At 43.2% G+C, this 17,646-nt stretch overlaps 1 protein-coding gene across 1 annotated transcript in view; it reads left to right on the forward strand.

Moving 5' to 3' along the window:
- LOC120045827 (kinesin light chain 1-like) overlaps window positions 1-17,425 on the forward strand; it is a 35,576-nt gene extending 18,151 nt beyond the window's left edge. The window contains exons 2-7 of the mRNA XM_038990759.1: window positions 4,448-4,722; window positions 5,175-5,396; window positions 8,044-8,122; window positions 10,332-10,554; window positions 15,979-16,066; window positions 17,207-17,425. Of these exons, the coding sequence (XP_038846687.1) occupies window positions 4,471-4,722; window positions 5,175-5,396; window positions 8,044-8,122; window positions 10,332-10,554; window positions 15,979-16,066; window positions 17,207-17,425 (1,083 nt within the window). The 5' untranslated portion in view covers window positions 4,448-4,470. The remainder of the gene's footprint in view (window positions 1-4,447; window positions 4,723-5,174; window positions 5,397-8,043; window positions 8,123-10,331; window positions 10,555-15,978; window positions 16,067-17,206) is intronic.
- Window positions 17,426-17,646: the final 221 nt, after the last annotated feature.

The following is a 17,646-nucleotide window of genomic DNA, read 5'->3' on the forward strand; positions in this document are numbered from 1 at the left end:
CCCTCGGAGTGTGGTGTCAGGAAAATAACCTCACACTCAATGTCAACAAAACAATGGAGATGATCGTGGACTTGAGGAAGCAGCCCCCTATCCACATCGACGGGACAGTAGTGGAGAAGGTGGAAAGTTCCTCGGCGTACACATCACGGACAAACTGAAATGGTCCATTCACACAGACAGCGTGCTGAAGAAGGCGCAGCAGCGCCTCTTCAACCTCAGGAGGCAGATGAAATTCGGTTTGTCACCAAAAACACTCAAATGTTTACAGATGCACAATCGAGAGCATCCTGTCGGGCTGTATCACCGCCTGGTACGGCAACAGCTCCGCACACAACCGTAAGGCTTTCCAGAATGTAGTGAGGTCTGCACAACGCATCACTGGGGGCAAACTACCTGCCCTCCAGGACACCTACACAACCCGATGTCACAGGAAGGCCAAAAAGAGCATCAAGGACAACAACCACCTGAGCCACTGCCTGTTCACCCCATTAAAGTCCAGAAGGCGAGGTCAGTACAGGTGCATCAAAGCTGGGACCGAGAGACCTGAAAAACAGCTTCTATCTCAGGGCCATCAGACTGTTAAACAGCCATCACTAACATTGAGTGGCTGCTGCCAACATACTGACTCAGATCTCTAGCCACTTTAATAATTAAATTGATTGGATGTAATAAAGGTATCACTAGCCACTTTAAACAATGCCACTTTATACAATGTTTACATACCCTACATTACTCATCTCATATGTATATACTGTACTCTATACCATCTACTGCATCTTGCCTATGCTGTTCAGCCATCGCTCATCCATATATTTTTATGTACATGTTCTTATTCATTCCTTTACACTTGTGTGTATAAGTTAGTTGTTGTGAAATTGTTAGATTACTTGTTAGATATTACTGCATGGTCGGAACTAGAAGCACAAGCATTTCACTACACTCGCATTAACATCTGCTAATCGTGTGTATGTGACAAATAAAATTTGATTTGATTGATGGCGGATGGTTGTAAATCTGAGTCCATAGAGGTGTGCTCAGGTGTTCCGCAAGGTTCTATTTTGGGCCCACTGTTGTTCATTTTGTATATCTACAACATTGGGGATCTTACTGAAACAGTGGATGTTAATTTTTATGCAGATACTGTTCTTTATTCAAGTGGTAGTAGTTTATTTTTAGCTTTATACAACAGAATCTTCATGATTTAAAGTTGGTTCTACATTCTGGTAAAACAAAATGCATGGTATTTTCAAATGCCAGGCATGTTACTAATCATGTCATTGTTACATTGGCTGGACCTACTATAGAGCAAGTGAAAGTGTTCAAATATTTGGGTGTGTCGGTTGATAAGCTGAGATTCACTGTGCATGTAGAGAACTTGATAAGGAAGCTCAAGCTGAGAATAGGTTTTTATTACCAGCATAAGGCTTGTTTTTCTTTGGAGGCCAGGAAGGAGCTGGTACGATGTACATTACTGGCGGTTTTAGATTTTAGTGATATATATATGCAGGCCTCAACCACTACCCCGAGAGCACTTGATTCAGTGTATCATGCAGCCCTCAGGTTTATCACAAATCAAAAACGTCTAACACATCATTGTGATCTCTACAGCGCTGTTGGCTGGTCGTCATTGACCTTGCGTAGGCTTAAACACTGGTATACACTGATTTACAAGGCCATATTGGGTAAAATTACATTTTTTTTCTCGGTTCTTTTTTAGTCCGGTCGGTAAATAAATATAAATTACTGTCCCATTCTAATTTGCTCCTAACAGTACCAAAAAATAGAACAGGTCATGGTAGAAATATTTTTTGTTACTTAGCTCCGTGCTCCTGGAATTCTCTCCTGAACATTTAAAAATTTGATGATCTAGTTTCGTTGGTGGAGTTTAAACACTTGATCAATGTATATATCATAGAAGAGTGTAATTGTCTTTAGGACAGCTGTTTTTAGTCGTCTTTTGTGTTTTTAACGTAATATGTAATTGTTGTACTGTATGTGTTTTGTTTAATGTTGTGTTAGTGTATCTAAGTTGTTTTGTCTGAAACGTTGTTCCCCCTGCTGCTGTTGGACCAGGTCTCTTTTGGAAAAGAGATGCTGTCTCAATGAGGTAAAAATGTATAAATAAAGGTAAAATAAAAAAGGGTGTTTCTGTCAGGCTGACACGATCTCTGACCTCACTCAAGGGGGCGGTGACTACTTACTTGTACAAAGTTATAGAAACAATTTCCTCTTATAGTTTCTCAAATCATGTCCACCTCTTAACAAAAACACATCATTTTTCATATTTCATTCACAATGCATCATCTGGACACTTCACAGACATAGCGTGTATACTTTAATGACATCACAAAATAACCACCAAACCGACATCAGTGTTCACCTCTGTCCATTCCCCAGATTCTACATTTTCACAAAGTTTGTGGCTTCAGTGTTTTTAGATATATTTGTCAGATGTTATTATGGAATACTGAAGTATAATTACAAGCATTTCATAAGTGTCAAAGGCTTTTATTGACAATTACATGAAGTTGATGCAAAGAGTCAATATTTGCAGTGTTGACCCTTCTTTTTCAAGACCTCTGCAATCTGCCCTGGCATGCTGTCAATTAACTTCTGGGCCACATCCTGACTGATGGCAGCCCATTATTGCATAATCAATGCTCGGAGTTCGGCAGAATTTGTGGGTTTTTGTTTGTCCACAAGTTCTCAATGGGATTAAGGTCTGGGGAGTTTCCTGGCCATGGACCCAAAATATCCATGTTTTGTTCCCCGAGCCACTTAATTATCACTTTTGCCTTATGGCAAGGTGCTCCATCATGCTGGAAAAGGCATTGTTCATCACCAAACTGTTCCTGGATGGTTGGGAGAAGTTGCTCTCGGAGGATGTGTTGGTACCATTCTTTATTCATGGCTGTGTTCTTAGGCAAAATTGTGAGTGAGCCCACTCCCATGGCTGAGAAGCAACCCCACACATGAATGATCTCAGGATGCTTTACTGTTGGCATGACACAGGACTGATGGTAGCGCTCACCTTGTCTTCTCCGTACAAGGTTTTTTCCGGATGCCCCAAACAATCTGAAAGGGGATTCATCAGAGAAAATGACTTTACCCCAGTCCTCAGCAGTCCATTCCCTGTACCTTTTGCAGAATATCAGTCGGTCCCTGATGTTTTTCCTGGAGGGAAGTGGCTTCTTTGCTGTCCTTGACACCAGGCCATCCTCAAAGTCTTCGCCTCACTGTGCGTACAGATGCACTCACACCTGCCTGCTGCCATTCCTGAGCAAGCTCTGTACTGGTGGTGCCCCGATCCCACAGCTGAATCAACTTTAGGAGACGGTCCTGGCACTTGCTGGACTTTCTTGGGCGCCCTGAAGCCTTCTTCACAACAATTGAACCGCTCTCTTTGAAGTTCTGATCCGATCTTACTGGTAGCAATATCCTTGCCTGTGAAGCCCTTTTTGTGCAAAGCAATGATGACGGCATGTGTTTCCTTGCAGGTAACCATGGTTGACAGAGGAGGAACAATGGAAGAACAATGATTCCAAGCACTGCCCTCTTTTGAAGCTTCCAGTCTGTTATTCGAACTCAATCAGCATGACAGAGTGATCTCCAGCCTTGTCCTCGTTAACACAGGTGTGAGTGTTGACGAGAGAATCACTGACATGATGTCAGCTGGGCCTTTTGTGGCAGGGCTGAAATGCAGTGGAAATGTTGTTTGGGGATTCAGTTCATTTGCATGGCAAAGAGGGACTTTGCAATGAATTGCAATTCATCTGATCACTCTTCATAACATTCTGGAGTATATGCAAATTGCCATCATACAAGCTGAGGCAGCAGACTTTGTAAAAATGTATATTTGTGTCATTCTCAAAACTTTTGGCCTCGACTATGTTAGAAATATTGTTCCAGTATTTGCTTTAGAACGTGTCGCTGAGACTGGGGACTGTGAGCACTAAGCAGTAATGTGAAGATCAAATCCGTTGTAATTTAGGCCAGAGGGTGAGGGTTTAAAACATTGATATGGATAGCAGGGAATATAAAGGAGATGCTGCTGTGCTTTTGCTCTGGAGCTTCAGTCAAGCCAAACAGTCTCCTGTTTGTCTCTTGATGGGAGCTGTTAGGCTAATAGGCTCTGGGTACAGGAAGGCAAGAGAGAACGAACACAGCTATGTTTGAATACCAATCAATTGTGGTTTTTACTCGTCTTCTAATATGGCCTGCAATACTTGCCCCTCTGGGATGAATAGTTTTTAATTGAAATGTCCTTTCACATGACATTGATTGGGCCTCTCTCTACCTAGGGTTGCAAAACTTCTGATTCCGGGAATCGTCCAACTGTAAAACCTGGGATTTTTGGGGAAGTTACGGGAATTTTTGCAACACAATCTTTACATCTCTGTTCCAAGACATTAACCCACCCTCTGTTTCCACCTTCCTTTCCCCTCAGGTCCGCCTAAGATAGACTTGACAATGTCCATGATGGTGTACCCGAGGAGGCAAGAGAAGCTGGAGAAGTTGTCCCAGGAGGAGATCATCTCCAACACCAAGCTGGTAATCCAGGGCCTGGAGGCGCTGAAGAATGAGCACAACTCATTCCTGCACAGCCTGCTGGAGACCATCAAGTGCCTGAAGAAAGATGAGGAGGCCAACCTGGTGCAAGAGAAGTCCAGCCTGCTGCGCAAGTCTGTGGAGATGATTGAGCTGGGCCTGGGTGAAGCACAGGTATGTAAGCCTGTGGGAGGGTCTGAGTAGCTTGGTTCCAGATCTGTTTAGTGCTGTCTTGCAAACTTTGTTTGGTGTGACAATGACTGATGGCAAGACTGTATAACAGATCTTGGACCAGGTTCTCTAAAAACTAGTTGCTAATATGAGTCTTCCATTTCTGAGGGTATTTATATTTCACAGAAACTTCCTTATTTTAAATTAGATCAAGCTTAGGAAAACAATCCTGATGATTCACCCTAACCACAGCTAGTTGTCTTAGTGTCTCTGTTTCACAAGGCTCTCTCTCTCTCCCTTACCACCTACCTCTCTGCCATTCCCTTGTTCTCTTACTCCTCTTATGCCATTTCTCCATCTGAAGAACCAGGAATAACTAGGATTAAAGATAACCATGGACAGCTACTGATGTGCAGTGGTCTGATTTTTAAAATATAATTCCCTCTTCCACTCAGGTGATGATGGCCCTGTCTAACCATCTGAACGCGGTGGAGTCTGAGAAGCAGAAGTTGCGAACCCAGGTGCGTCGGCTATGCCAGGAGAACCAGTGGCTCAGGGACGAGCTGGCCAACACCCAGCAGAAACTGCAGAAGTGCGAGCAAAGCGTGGCTCAGCTGGAGGAGGAGAAGAATCACCTGGAGTTCATGAACCAGCTCAAGAAGTACGACAAGTACACCGTAAGTGTCTAAGAAATGCGTAGATGCACGCATGTGCATGTAAAAACGTTTACACATACACACACACACCCTATTGGCGGTTTGAAGTGTAACCTTTAACACATTTCATCACAGGTTATGGTGAACTAGCTTTTCTGTTTTCTCCCCTCAATCTGCTTATGAATCTTTTCACCATAAGGATTGGGTATTTTTTTGTTTAACCAAGCATGTACTGCTTTTCTAAATGCCTATATTGCAGATCTCCACTGTAACGGGGTGCTTTAAAATGTAATTTTTCTCACCCTGCCTAAGGTAAAGCAATGCTTTAGGGCCAAATGGGTCATTCATTGATTTGGTCTCTGTGATTTTCTTGTGACTTGTCTGCATTTTATCTATCACATCAGATCAGTTTCAATTTAGATTATCATGAAAAATAGAAGACATACAACTTCTTTATCTGATTCTGTATGCAATAGCTTTTCTCTGAAGAGCAGCGTACTAACCAGAGAGGAAATCTGAAATTAGTGAGATGAACTCGGCTGTCACGTCAGTCCCCTGGAAAGGGACTGGTCAGGGCCTCATTGATCCAGTGGTTGGAATGAATCCCCCTGGGTCACGTTCATTAGGTCACAGAACATTTTTAAAGCATTTTAAAACGCTTTGTAAGGGAAAATGAGCTGTAGTCCCTCCCTGTTTCAGTCTGTTTTCTTCCATTCGATGCCAAATGAAAACAACCCTGCATTTATGCATTCTGTTAACACGTTCAGATAGAAGTGCATTTTCCAGAACCGATATACAGTGGGGAGAAAAAGTATTTGATACACTGCCGATTTTGCAGGTTTTCCTACTTACAAAGCATGTAGAGGTCTGTAATTTTTATCATAGGTACACTTCAACTGTGAGAGACGGAACCTAAAACAAAAATCCAGAAAATCACATTGTATGCGGAATTCCGGCTCTCACAGTCCTCTTAGTTTTTCTTTAAGAAGCCCTCCTGTTCTCCATTCAATACCTGTATTAACTGCACCTGTTTGAACTCTTTACCTGTATAAAAGACACCTGTCCCCACACTCAATCAAACAGACTCCAACCTCTCCACAATGGCCAAGACCAGAGAGCTGTGTAAGGACATCAGGGTTAAAATTGTAGACCTGCACAAGGCTGGGATGGGCTACAGGACAATAGGCAAGCAGCTTGGTGAGAAGGCAACAACTGTTGGCTCAATTATTAGAAAATGGAAGAAGTTCAAGATGACGGTCAATCACCCTCGGTCTGGGGCTCCATGCAAGATCTCACCTCGTGGGGTATCAATGATCATGAGGAAGGTGAGGGATCAGCCCAGAACTATACGGCAGGACCTGGTCAATGACCTGAAGAGAGCTGGGACCACAGTCTCAAAGAAAACCACTAGTAACACACTACGCCGTCATGGATTAAAATCCTGCAGTGCACGCAATGTCACCCTGCTCAAGCCAGCGCATGTCCAGGCCCGTCTGAAGTTTGCCAATGACCATCTGGATGATTCAGAGGAGGAATGGGAGAAGGTCATGTGGTCTGATGAGACAAAAATAGAGCTTTTTGGTCTAAACTCCACTCGCCGTGTTTGGAGGAAGAAGAAGGATGAGTACAACCCCAAGAACACCATCCCAACCGTGACGCACGGGGGTGGGAGCATCATGTTGTGGGGGTGCTTTGCAGGAGGGACTGGTGCACTTTACAAATAGATGGCATCATGAGGTAGGAAAATTATGTGGATATATTGAAGCAACATCTCAAGACGTCAGTCAAGAAGTTAAAACTTGGTCGCAAATGGGTCTTCCAAATGGACAATGACCCAAAGCATACTTCCAAAGTTGTGGCAAAATGGCTTAAGGACAACAAAGTCAAGGTATTTGAGTGGCCATCACAAAGCCTCGACCTCAATCCCATAGAGAATTTGTGTGCAGAACTGAAAAAGTGTGTGTGAGCAAGGAGGCCTAGAAACCTGACTCAGTTTTACCTGCTCTGTCAGGAGGAATGGGCCAAAATTAACCCAACTTATTGTGGGAAGCTTGTGGAAGGCTACCCGAAACGTTTGACCCAAGTTAAACAATTTAAAGGCCATGCTTCCAAATACTAATTGAGTGTATGTAAACTTCTGACCCACTGGGATTGTGATGAAAGAAATAAAAGCTGAAATAAGTCGTTCTCTCTACTATTATTCTGACATTTCACATTCTTAAAATAAAGTGTTTATCCTAACTGACCTAAGACAGGCGATTTTTACGAGGATTAAATGTCAGGAATTGTGAAAAACTGAGTTTAAATATATTTGGTTAAGGTGTATGTAAACTTCCGACTTCAACTGTATATGGGTGTTCCATTTCCCCCAAGGGTTCTTGTTATTAGTTCAAAACGTAACTGAAAAATAACCAAATAGTTTAGGTTTTTGTCCACCCATCTTGAGACGATTATGAATAAAAAATTGCTACTTTTTTCAGAATATCTGGCACATTCATTATAACGTTATCAGTATATGTTGAAGAGTTATGAATTATCAAAGCTTTGAATTCTCCAACATGGCCGATAAAGAAACTGCCCCCAACAGCTGCTCACACACATGCTTCACAACTGACATCCTGTGTCTGTGTTGATTTGGCTAATGATGGGTGATGTGGTCTATCAACAGGAGGAGAAGGATGGCGAGCCCCCCAAGGACTCTCTGGATGATCTCTTCCCCAACGATTTTGAGGAGCAAGGCCAAGGCAGTAAGACTATCACTGACATCATTACTACGTCCCTTACACGGGGTTCGCTTGAGGTGCTTGAAGTACTTGAATTTGGCACTCTGATGTACTGGAATAACTTGAAAATCAGACATTTTCTCAAGTTGGTACTTGAAAAGTACTTGAATTTAAAATGCGTGGAACAGAAAATGATCAAATATGTTAATCTGAAAAATATTAGTGTAAATAATGTATTGGTCTTACGAATTAATTTCCAGGCAGACTGCTGAGTTTTAATTCCTCACGTGTTTCACTCTCTGGTTGCCAGGTGAGCTCGCTCATTCCACCCACACTGCCACTCAGCCAAGCAGGTACAGAACTGACTGATTAGGCACTGCCAAACATCACATCAATAGCTAAAATGCAGAGCAAATGTATATTCAAACCTGCCTTTAGTGCATCTGGAAAATTTCTGGGATCTTTTATTTCAACTCATGAAACTTGGGACCAACACTTTACATGTTGTGATTTTTATATTTTTGTTCAGTATACTTTACTCACTTTTATTTTTTTTTACCACTACATCACTGGACTCAACCAACCCATACAGCGTAAGGTGCAAAAGATGCGTCAGACTTTAACAGTACGAGCATGGATGAATCGGCCCTGAAGGGGGAAAGACAACGCTGCATCCTCAGCTGGCACCAGTTCTACATTAAAAAGCTTTTTCTTACCAGAGCTTTTTTGCCTCATTCAAAGGGCGCCCGCGATATTCTGCTTTATGTGTATGTGGACACCTGCTCGACAAACATCTCATTCAAAAATGTGTCTTCACCAGTGGAGGCTCCTCAGAGGAGGAAGGGGAGGACCATCCTCAGTGAATTTCATAATTTAAAATGGTAAAACATTTTAAAAGTTAACCTTTTTAGATAAAACTATACTAAATATAATCATGTCACCAAATAATTTATTAAAATACACTATTTTGCAAAGAAGCTCTACTGCAGTCTCAACAGCACTCTGTAGGGTAGGACCAAACGGCTAGCTTCCGTCCTCCTTTGGGTACATTGGGGGATACCTAGTCAGTTCTTCAACCTTCAACTGAAATGTCTTCCGCAGTTAACCAACCCCTCTTTAATCGACAGCTAAGTCGTCGGCGCCTGGGGAACAGTGCCTTGCTCAGGGGCAGAATAATAGATTTTTACCTTGTAAGCTTGGGGATTCGATCCAGCAACCTTTCGGTTACTAGTCCAGCATCCCAGTGTCGCCTCTTCAATGTTGACGTTGAGACTAGTGTTTTGCAGGTACTATTTAATGAAGCTGCCAGTTGAAGACTAGACACTAATGTACTTGTCCTCTTGCTCAGTTGTGCACCGGGGCCTCCCACTCCTCTTTCTATTCTGGTTAGAGCCAGTTTGCGCTGTACTGTGAAGGGAGTAGTTCACAGCGTTGTACAAGATCTTTAGTTTCTTGGCAATGTCTCGCATGCAATAGCCTTCATTTCTCACAACAAGAATAGACTGACGAGTTTCATAAGAAAGTTCTTTGTTTCTGACCATTTCGAGCCTGTAGTCGAACCAACAATGCTGATGCTCCAGATACTCAACTAGTCTAAAGAAGGCCAGTTTTATTGCTTCTTTAATCAGAACAACAGTTCAGCTGTGCTAACATGATTGCAAAAGGGTTTTCTAATGATTAATTTGCCTTTTAAAATTATAAACTTGGATTAGCTAACACAATGTGCCATCGGAACGCAGGAGTGATGGTTGCTGATAGGTGTTCAGAGGCCCATTATGTAGATATTCCATAAATTATCAGCCGTTTCCAGATATAATAGTCATTTACAACATTAACAATGTCAACACTGTATTTCTGATCCATTTGATGTTATTTTAATGGACAAAAAATTTGCTTTTCTTTAAAAGCAAGGACATTTCTAAGTGACCCTAAACTTTTGAACGGTAGTGTGTATTAGTGCTTGAAAGTCCTTGAATTTGACTTGCCACTGTCTGTACGAACCCTGCTTAGAGTGCTCCTAGATATTGTTGAAAAACCATATTAACTTGTCATTTATTATTGTAGTCTTGCTACACTGTAGCAAGACTTGCTACACAATTACAAAATTCTTGCTACACAATTACAAAATTCAATCAACTGCGGCACTGTTTGTTGCCAAAAAAAGGTCACAAAGTTTCTTTGCTGTTGACATGACCTTTGCCCTCTGTGTTCTCTCCCTTCTCCACCCCCACAGGGCAGAACAACAGTGCGGCGGTGGCTGCAGCCCAGCAGGGAGGCTATGAGATCCCGGCCCGCCTGAGGACCCTCCACAACCTGGTGATCCAGTATGCCTCACAGGGCCGCTACGAGGTGGCCGTGCCCCTCTGTAAACAGGCCCTTGAGGACCTGGAGAAGACTTCCGGACACGACCACCCTGACGTGGCCACCATGCTCAACATCCTGGCCCTGGTCTACAGGTAAGGCCTGGCATCCTCCTTGATCTATACCAGGGTCGTGTTCATTAGGCCACTCAGCAGACATTTGAAAGTGTTTTGCAACTTTTTATTTTATTTGACAAGACCCTGAATCCTACCCTACCTGGCTAACATAGGGACAATGCTGCATGATTTGCTGGTTATTTTGTTCAGTTTGCTTGGCTAGATTTTCCTAGTTGTCATCTTTTGTAGAATTTGGAGTAGTGTTGCACGGTATACCGGTACCACGGTAATATCACGGAACCAAAACGTCTTGATACTTATGATGCCAACATTTTAGAATACCATAGTACCGTTTCACCCCAACTGCAAGAAGGCGCTGATAGAGATGGCAGCTTCGCTTCAAGTCCTAAGGAAACTGTGCAGTATTTTGTATTTTTATGTATAATTTCTTACGTTGTTAGCCCAGAAAACCTTAAGTGTTATTCCATACACCTGGGAAGAACTATTGGATATCAGATAGGCGTCAACTTACTAGCACTACGACCAGGAATACGACTTTCTCAAAGTGGATTCTTTGTCTGCACCTCCCAGGGCATTTGAACTGATTCCAGAGGCAGACTCAAAACAACGCCGTCGGAGGAGAGTGTGCCGGAGCGGTCTTCTAGTGAGGCTTCGGATGCACGCACACCACCCACCGCTTCAGAGTGTATTACTCGCTAATGTCCAGTCCCTAATTAACAAAGTCGACGAAATTAGGGCAAGAGTTGCTTTCCAAAGTGATATCTGGGATTGTAACATACTCTGTTTCACGGAGACATGGCTAGCTGGGGACATGCTGTCGGAGTCCGTACCACCAACGGGATTTTCAGTGCATTGCGCCGACAGGAACAAACATCTCTCTGGCAAGAAGATGGGCGGGGGTGTAGGTTTCACAATTTAACGTTTCATGGTGTAATTGAAACAACATACAAGAACTCAAGTCCTTTTGTTCACCTGACCTAGAATTCCTCACAATCAAATGCCGACCATATTATCTCCCAAGAGAATTCTCCTAGGTTATCATCACAGCCGTGTATATCCCCCCCGCAAGCGGATACCAAGACGGCCATCAAGTAACTTAACTGGACTTCATGCAAACTGGAAACCATATATCCTGAGGCTGCATTTGTTTAAATCCCCAGCTACAATAAAGTTAATCTGAGAACAAGGCTACCTAAATTCTATTAGCATATCGATTGCAGTACACAAGCAAGTAACACACTCGACCACTGCTACTCTAACTTCCGTGATGCATACAAGGCCCTCCCCCGCCCTCCTTTTGGCAAATCTGACCATGACTCCATCTTGTTGCTCCCCTCCTATAGGCAGAAACACAGGAAGCGCCTGTGCTTAGGTCTATCCAACGCTGGTCTGACCAATCGGATTCCACGCTTCAAGATTGCTTCGATCACGTGGACTGGGATATGTTCCGGGTAGCCTCAGACAATAATGTTGTCATATACGCTGACTCGGTGAGCGAGTTTATAAGGAAGTGTATAGGAGATGTTGTACCCACTGTGACTATTAAAACCTTCCATAACCAGAAACCGTGGATTGATAGCAGCATTCGGGCAAAACTGAAAGCACGTACCAATCATGACAAGGCGACCTCAAACAAGATCGAACAGTGTAGTTATTCCCTCCGTAAGGCAATCAAACAAGCAAAGTGTCAGTGTAGAGACAAAGTGGAGTCGCAATTCAACGGCTCAAACACGAGACGTATGTGGCAGGAACTACAGACAATAATGGATTACAAAAAGAAAACAAGCCTCGTGACGGACATCGACATCTTGCTCTCAGAAAAATTAAACAACTTCTTTGCGCGCTTTGAGGACAATGCCACCGACAGTGCCACCAACACAGCCCGCTACCAAAGACTGTGGGCTCTCCTTCTCTGTGGCCGACGTGAGTAAACCATTTAAACGTGTTAACCCTCGCAAGGCTGCCGGCCCAGGTGGCATCCCTAGCCGCGTCCTCAGAGCATGCGCAGACCAGCTGGCTGGTGTGTTTATGGACATATTCAATCAATCCCTATCCCAGTCTGCTGTCCCCACATGCTTCAAGATGGCCACCATTGGTTTTGTTCCCAAGAAAGCTAAGGTAACTGAACATCACCTGTAGCACTCACCTCTGTCATCAGAGACTAGTCAAGGAGCACATCACCTCCACCCTACCTGTTACTGTAGACCCACATAAATTTGCTTACCGCCCCAATAGGTCCACAGACGATGCAATCGCCATCACACTACACACTTCTCTATCCCATCTGGACGAAGATGAATACCTATGTAAGAATGCTGTTCATTGACTACAGATCAGCATTCAACACCATAGTACCCTCAACTCATCATTAAGCTTGAGACCCTGGGTCTCGACCCCGCCCTGTGCAACTTGGTCCTGTACTTCCTGACAGGCCGCCCCCAGGTGGTGAAGGTAGGAAACAACATCTTCACCCTGCTGATCCTCAACACTGGGGCCCCACAAGGGTGCGTTCTCAGCACTCTCCTGTACTCCCTGTTCACCCACGACTGCGTGGCCATGCACGCCTCCAACTCAATCAACAAGTTTGCAGACGACACTACAGTGGTAGGCTTGATTACCAACCACGACGAGACAGCCTACAGGTAGGAGGTGAAGGCCCTCGGAGTGTGGTGTCAGGAAAATAACCTCTCACTCAATGTCAGTTAAACAAAAGAGATGATCGTGGACTTCAGGAAACAGCGAAGGGTGCACCCCCCCCATCCACATCGATGGGACAGCAGTGGAGAAGGTGGAACATTTTAAGTTCCTCTGTGTACATATCACCGACAAACTGAAATTGTACATGCACACAGACAGTGTGGTGAAATAAGTTGCAACATCGCCTCTTCAACCTCAGGCGGCTGAAGAAATGTGGCTTGTCACCGAAAACCCTCACTAACTTTTACATGTGCACAATTGAGAGCATCCTGTCGGGCTGTATCACCGCCTGGTACGGCAACTGCACCACCCACAACCGCAGGGCTCTCCAGAGGGTGGTACGGTCTGCCCAACGCATCACCGGGGGCAAACTACCTGCCCTCCAGGACATCTACAACACACGATGTCACAGGAAGGCAAAAAGATCATCAAGGACAATAACCACCCGAGCCACTACCTGTTCACCCTGCTTCCATCCAGAAGGCGAGGTCAGTACATGTGCATCAAAGCTGGGACAGAGAGATTGAAAAACAGCTTGTATCTCAAGGCCATCAGATTGTTAAACAGCCACCACTAGCACAGAGAGGCGGCTGCCTACTTACAGACTTGATATCATTGGCCACTTTAGTAAATGGAACACTAGTCACTTTAATAATGCCACTTTAACCTCTCTTGGGTAGGGGGCAGTATTTAAACGTCCGGATGAAAAGCGTGCCCAGAGTAAACTGCCTGCTACTCAGGCCCAGATGCTAGGATATGCATATTATTAGTAGATTTGGAATAGAAAACACTCTGAAGTTTCTAAAACTGTTTGAATGATGTCTGTGAGTATAACAGAACTCATATGGCGGGCAAAAACCTGAGGAAAAAATCCAACCAGGAATTTTGTAGTTTAACTCATGGCCTATCGAATATACTGTGTCTATGGTGTCAAGTTGCACTTCCTAAGGCCACTAGATGTCAACAGTCTTTAGAACCTTGTTTGATGCTTCTAGTGTGAAGGAGGGGGGAATGGGAGCAGAATGAGTCAGAGGTCTGTCAGAGTGGCATGAGCTGACCATACGCGTTCACGTGAGAGTTAGCTTGAGTTCCATTGCATTTCTGAAGACAAAGGAATTCTCCAGTTGGAACATTATTGAAGATTTATAATAAAAACATCCTAAAGATTGATTCTATACATCGTTTGACATGTTTCTACGAACTGTAATAACTTTTTTGACTTTTCGTCTGAACTAAGCGATCGCGCATTGAGCATTTGGATTACTAGGCTAAACGCGCGAACAAAAAGGAGGTATTTGGACATAAATGATGGACTTTATTGAACAAGTCAAACATTTATTGTTGAACTGGGATTCCTGGGAGTGCATTCTTATGAAGATCATCAAAGGTAAGTGAATATTTATAATGCTATTTCTGACTTTGTTGACTCCACAACATGGCGGATATCTGTATGGCTTGATTTGTTTTCTAAGCGCTGTACTCAGATTATTGCATGGTGTGCTTTTTCGGTAAAGTTTTTTTGAAATCTGACACATCGGTTGCATTAAGGAGAAGTGGATCTAAAATTCCATGCATAACACTTGTATCTTTTAGTAATGTTTATTATGAGTATTTCTGTAAATTGATGTGGCTCTCTGCAAAATCACCGGATGTTTTGGAACTACTGAACATAACACGCCAATGTACACTGAGATTTTTGGATATAAATATGAACTTTATCGAACAAAACATACATGTATTGTTTAACATGAAGTCCTATGAGTGTCATCTGATGAAGATCATCAAAGGTTAGTGATTCATTTTATCGCTTTTTGTGACTCCTCTCTTTGGCTGGAAAAATGGCTGTGTTTTTCTGTGACTAGGTACTGACCTAACATAATCGTTTGGTTTGCTTTCGGCGTAAAGCCTTTTTGAAATCGAACACTGTGGCTGGATTTACAAGTTTATCTTTAAAATGGTGTGAAATACTTGTATGTTTGAAAAAAATGTATTATGGAATTTCTGTTTTGAATTTGGCGCCCTGCACTTTCACTGGCTGTTGTTGAGGTGGGACTCTCTGTATCACAATCCCAGAGAGGTTAAAGGCACAGTCAATTTAGTGTATGTAAACTTCTGACCCACTGGAATTGTGATACAGTGAATTATAAGTGAAATAATCTGTCTGGAAGCAATTGTTGGAAAAATTACTTGTCATGCACAAAGTAGATGTCCTAACCGACTTGCCAAAACTATAGTTTGTTAACAAGAAATTTGTGGAGTGGTTGATACACTTAGGTTGGACTCATTAAAACTTGTTTATGTTAACTTCAGACTTCAACTGTATATATAGTACCTTCCACCCGCACCTGGGATATGGATGCCTGATGAGAACCTAAGTGTCGAAACGTTATAAATAAATAACACCTGGGAGCATGAGCAGAAGTGTGCAGTGTTTTCCTTGTAGAAAATAGTAAAAAAAAAAAAACTTTAAGTAGGTGTGTACAAACCTTTGACTGGTACTGGATATAAAAAGTAACGGGACGCTAGGCCTCTGAATTTCCTCCCCTGTGGTACCTCGATACCACTCGGTATTGTGATACTTGGCCTGGTATCGTAAGTTAAATGTTGGTCAAATATTAATCGTTCAGTGCATGTATTCTATCCTGGCTTAATTTCTGCATTTCTATGCATGTTGTGAAGACGGCACAGTATGACTTGGCAGTGTGCATGTATGCTGAGATCATATTGGACTATCTCTCTCTCCAGGGATCAGAAGAAATACAAAGAGGCTGCCCATCTGCTCAACGACGCGCTGTCCATCCGGGAGAAGGCTCTCGGCAAAGACCACCGCGCTGTAAGCATGGGCCCTCGTCATGACAACCACGCTATGTTGACAAACAAACTGACAGACTGACCCATATGTAGAGTAAAAAGATTTGTCATCAGTTCATAATAGCCAGAATGGCTCTGTCACTGGGAAGGCACAAATGTACCTTACTTATTGTCCCACATTGTGTGTCTATATGGATTCATTGCTTCATCCACATCAATTCCTGGTATGGATTTCTGTCGCTTGTCTCACTTACATGAGTCATCAATCACAACCGTTCAATGCCCTTTCACCTAAACCCGGAACTAATGTAATCGTTAAATCCAATCATTTCCAAAACCGCATCACACACAGGGAACAGGCATTTAGAAGTGATGCCTTTCAAAACAGCATCACACACAGGGAACAGGTATTTAGAAGTGATGCCTTTCAAAACAGCATCACACACAGGGAACAGGTATTTAGAAGTGATGCCTTTCAAAACAGCATCACACACAGGGAACAGGCATTTAGAAGTGATGCCTTTCAAAACAGCATCACACACACACACAGGGAACAGGCATTTAGAAGTCATGCCTTTCAGGACCACTTCATCACCATCCATGGGAGTGGATGAATAGCAATAGCCTGAGTCTCAAATGGCACCCTATTCTTTACATAAAACCCTGTTTAAAAGTAATGCACTATGTAGGGAATAGGATGCCATTTGGACAGAGACTCGTACCCTGCTGGTGTTGCCAAGGGAAAGAAAGGATGATTATATGTATTTGCTAAAGAATAAGGGTTGGAGGAAGGCCCTGAACTCCCCCTCTCTCGCGGTCTCTCCTTGGCCCTGTTTAAAAACTAATGAAACACTGTTGGCTATAGCCATCTCACTCATACCAGGCCCTAGAAACAGATGGCAAGAACATGACAGATTTTTGTTAGATTGAGAAATATCCATTTTATGGTCTTGATGCATCAACTGATGACATGGATAGAAATATCTACATTTTTGCTCAAGGGCACATCGACAGATTTTTCACCTAGTTGACTCTGGGATTCGAACCAGCGACCTTTCGATTACTGGCCCAACACTTAACACCTGCCACCCTAGATAAGAGTGACACTAACTCCAATTTGTGTAATCCTCACTGTTTTGTGTGGTTTGTGCGTGTCATCCAGGTTGCCGCCACCCTCAACAATCTTGCCGTACTCTATGGGAAGAGGGGCAAGTACAAGGAGGCCGAGCCATTGTGCCAGAGAGCCCTGGAGATAAGAGAAAAGGTAGGCCACATCCCTGGACCTCTTATCTTTTACATTCCTGATATTGCTCAGATCACCTCAAAACACACTTATCTAGGCCTCAGTTCTGATATAAATTCTCGAATCAACGCTGAATGAAATTCCTGTGATGTGATAATTATAATAATGGGTGATTTAAAAAAAAAAAAAATGGCAATGGAACAATTGTTATAAACGGGAGGTAAAAAGTGAAGTTATGTTCTTAATGCATCTATGAAGTTCCCTTCAGTGGTCATCTTGTCTGAAGCAATTACAAGGATTAATTAAGCAAAAGTGATAACGGTGAGAGGTAGGGGTTAGAGAGGTAGGGGTTAGAGAGG

Source organism: Salvelinus namaycush, chromosome 4 (genome assembly GCF_016432855.1).
Source record: "Salvelinus namaycush isolate Seneca chromosome 4, SaNama_1.0, whole genome shotgun sequence".
Taxonomy (NCBI): domain Eukaryota; kingdom Metazoa; phylum Chordata; class Actinopteri; order Salmoniformes; family Salmonidae; genus Salvelinus; species Salvelinus namaycush.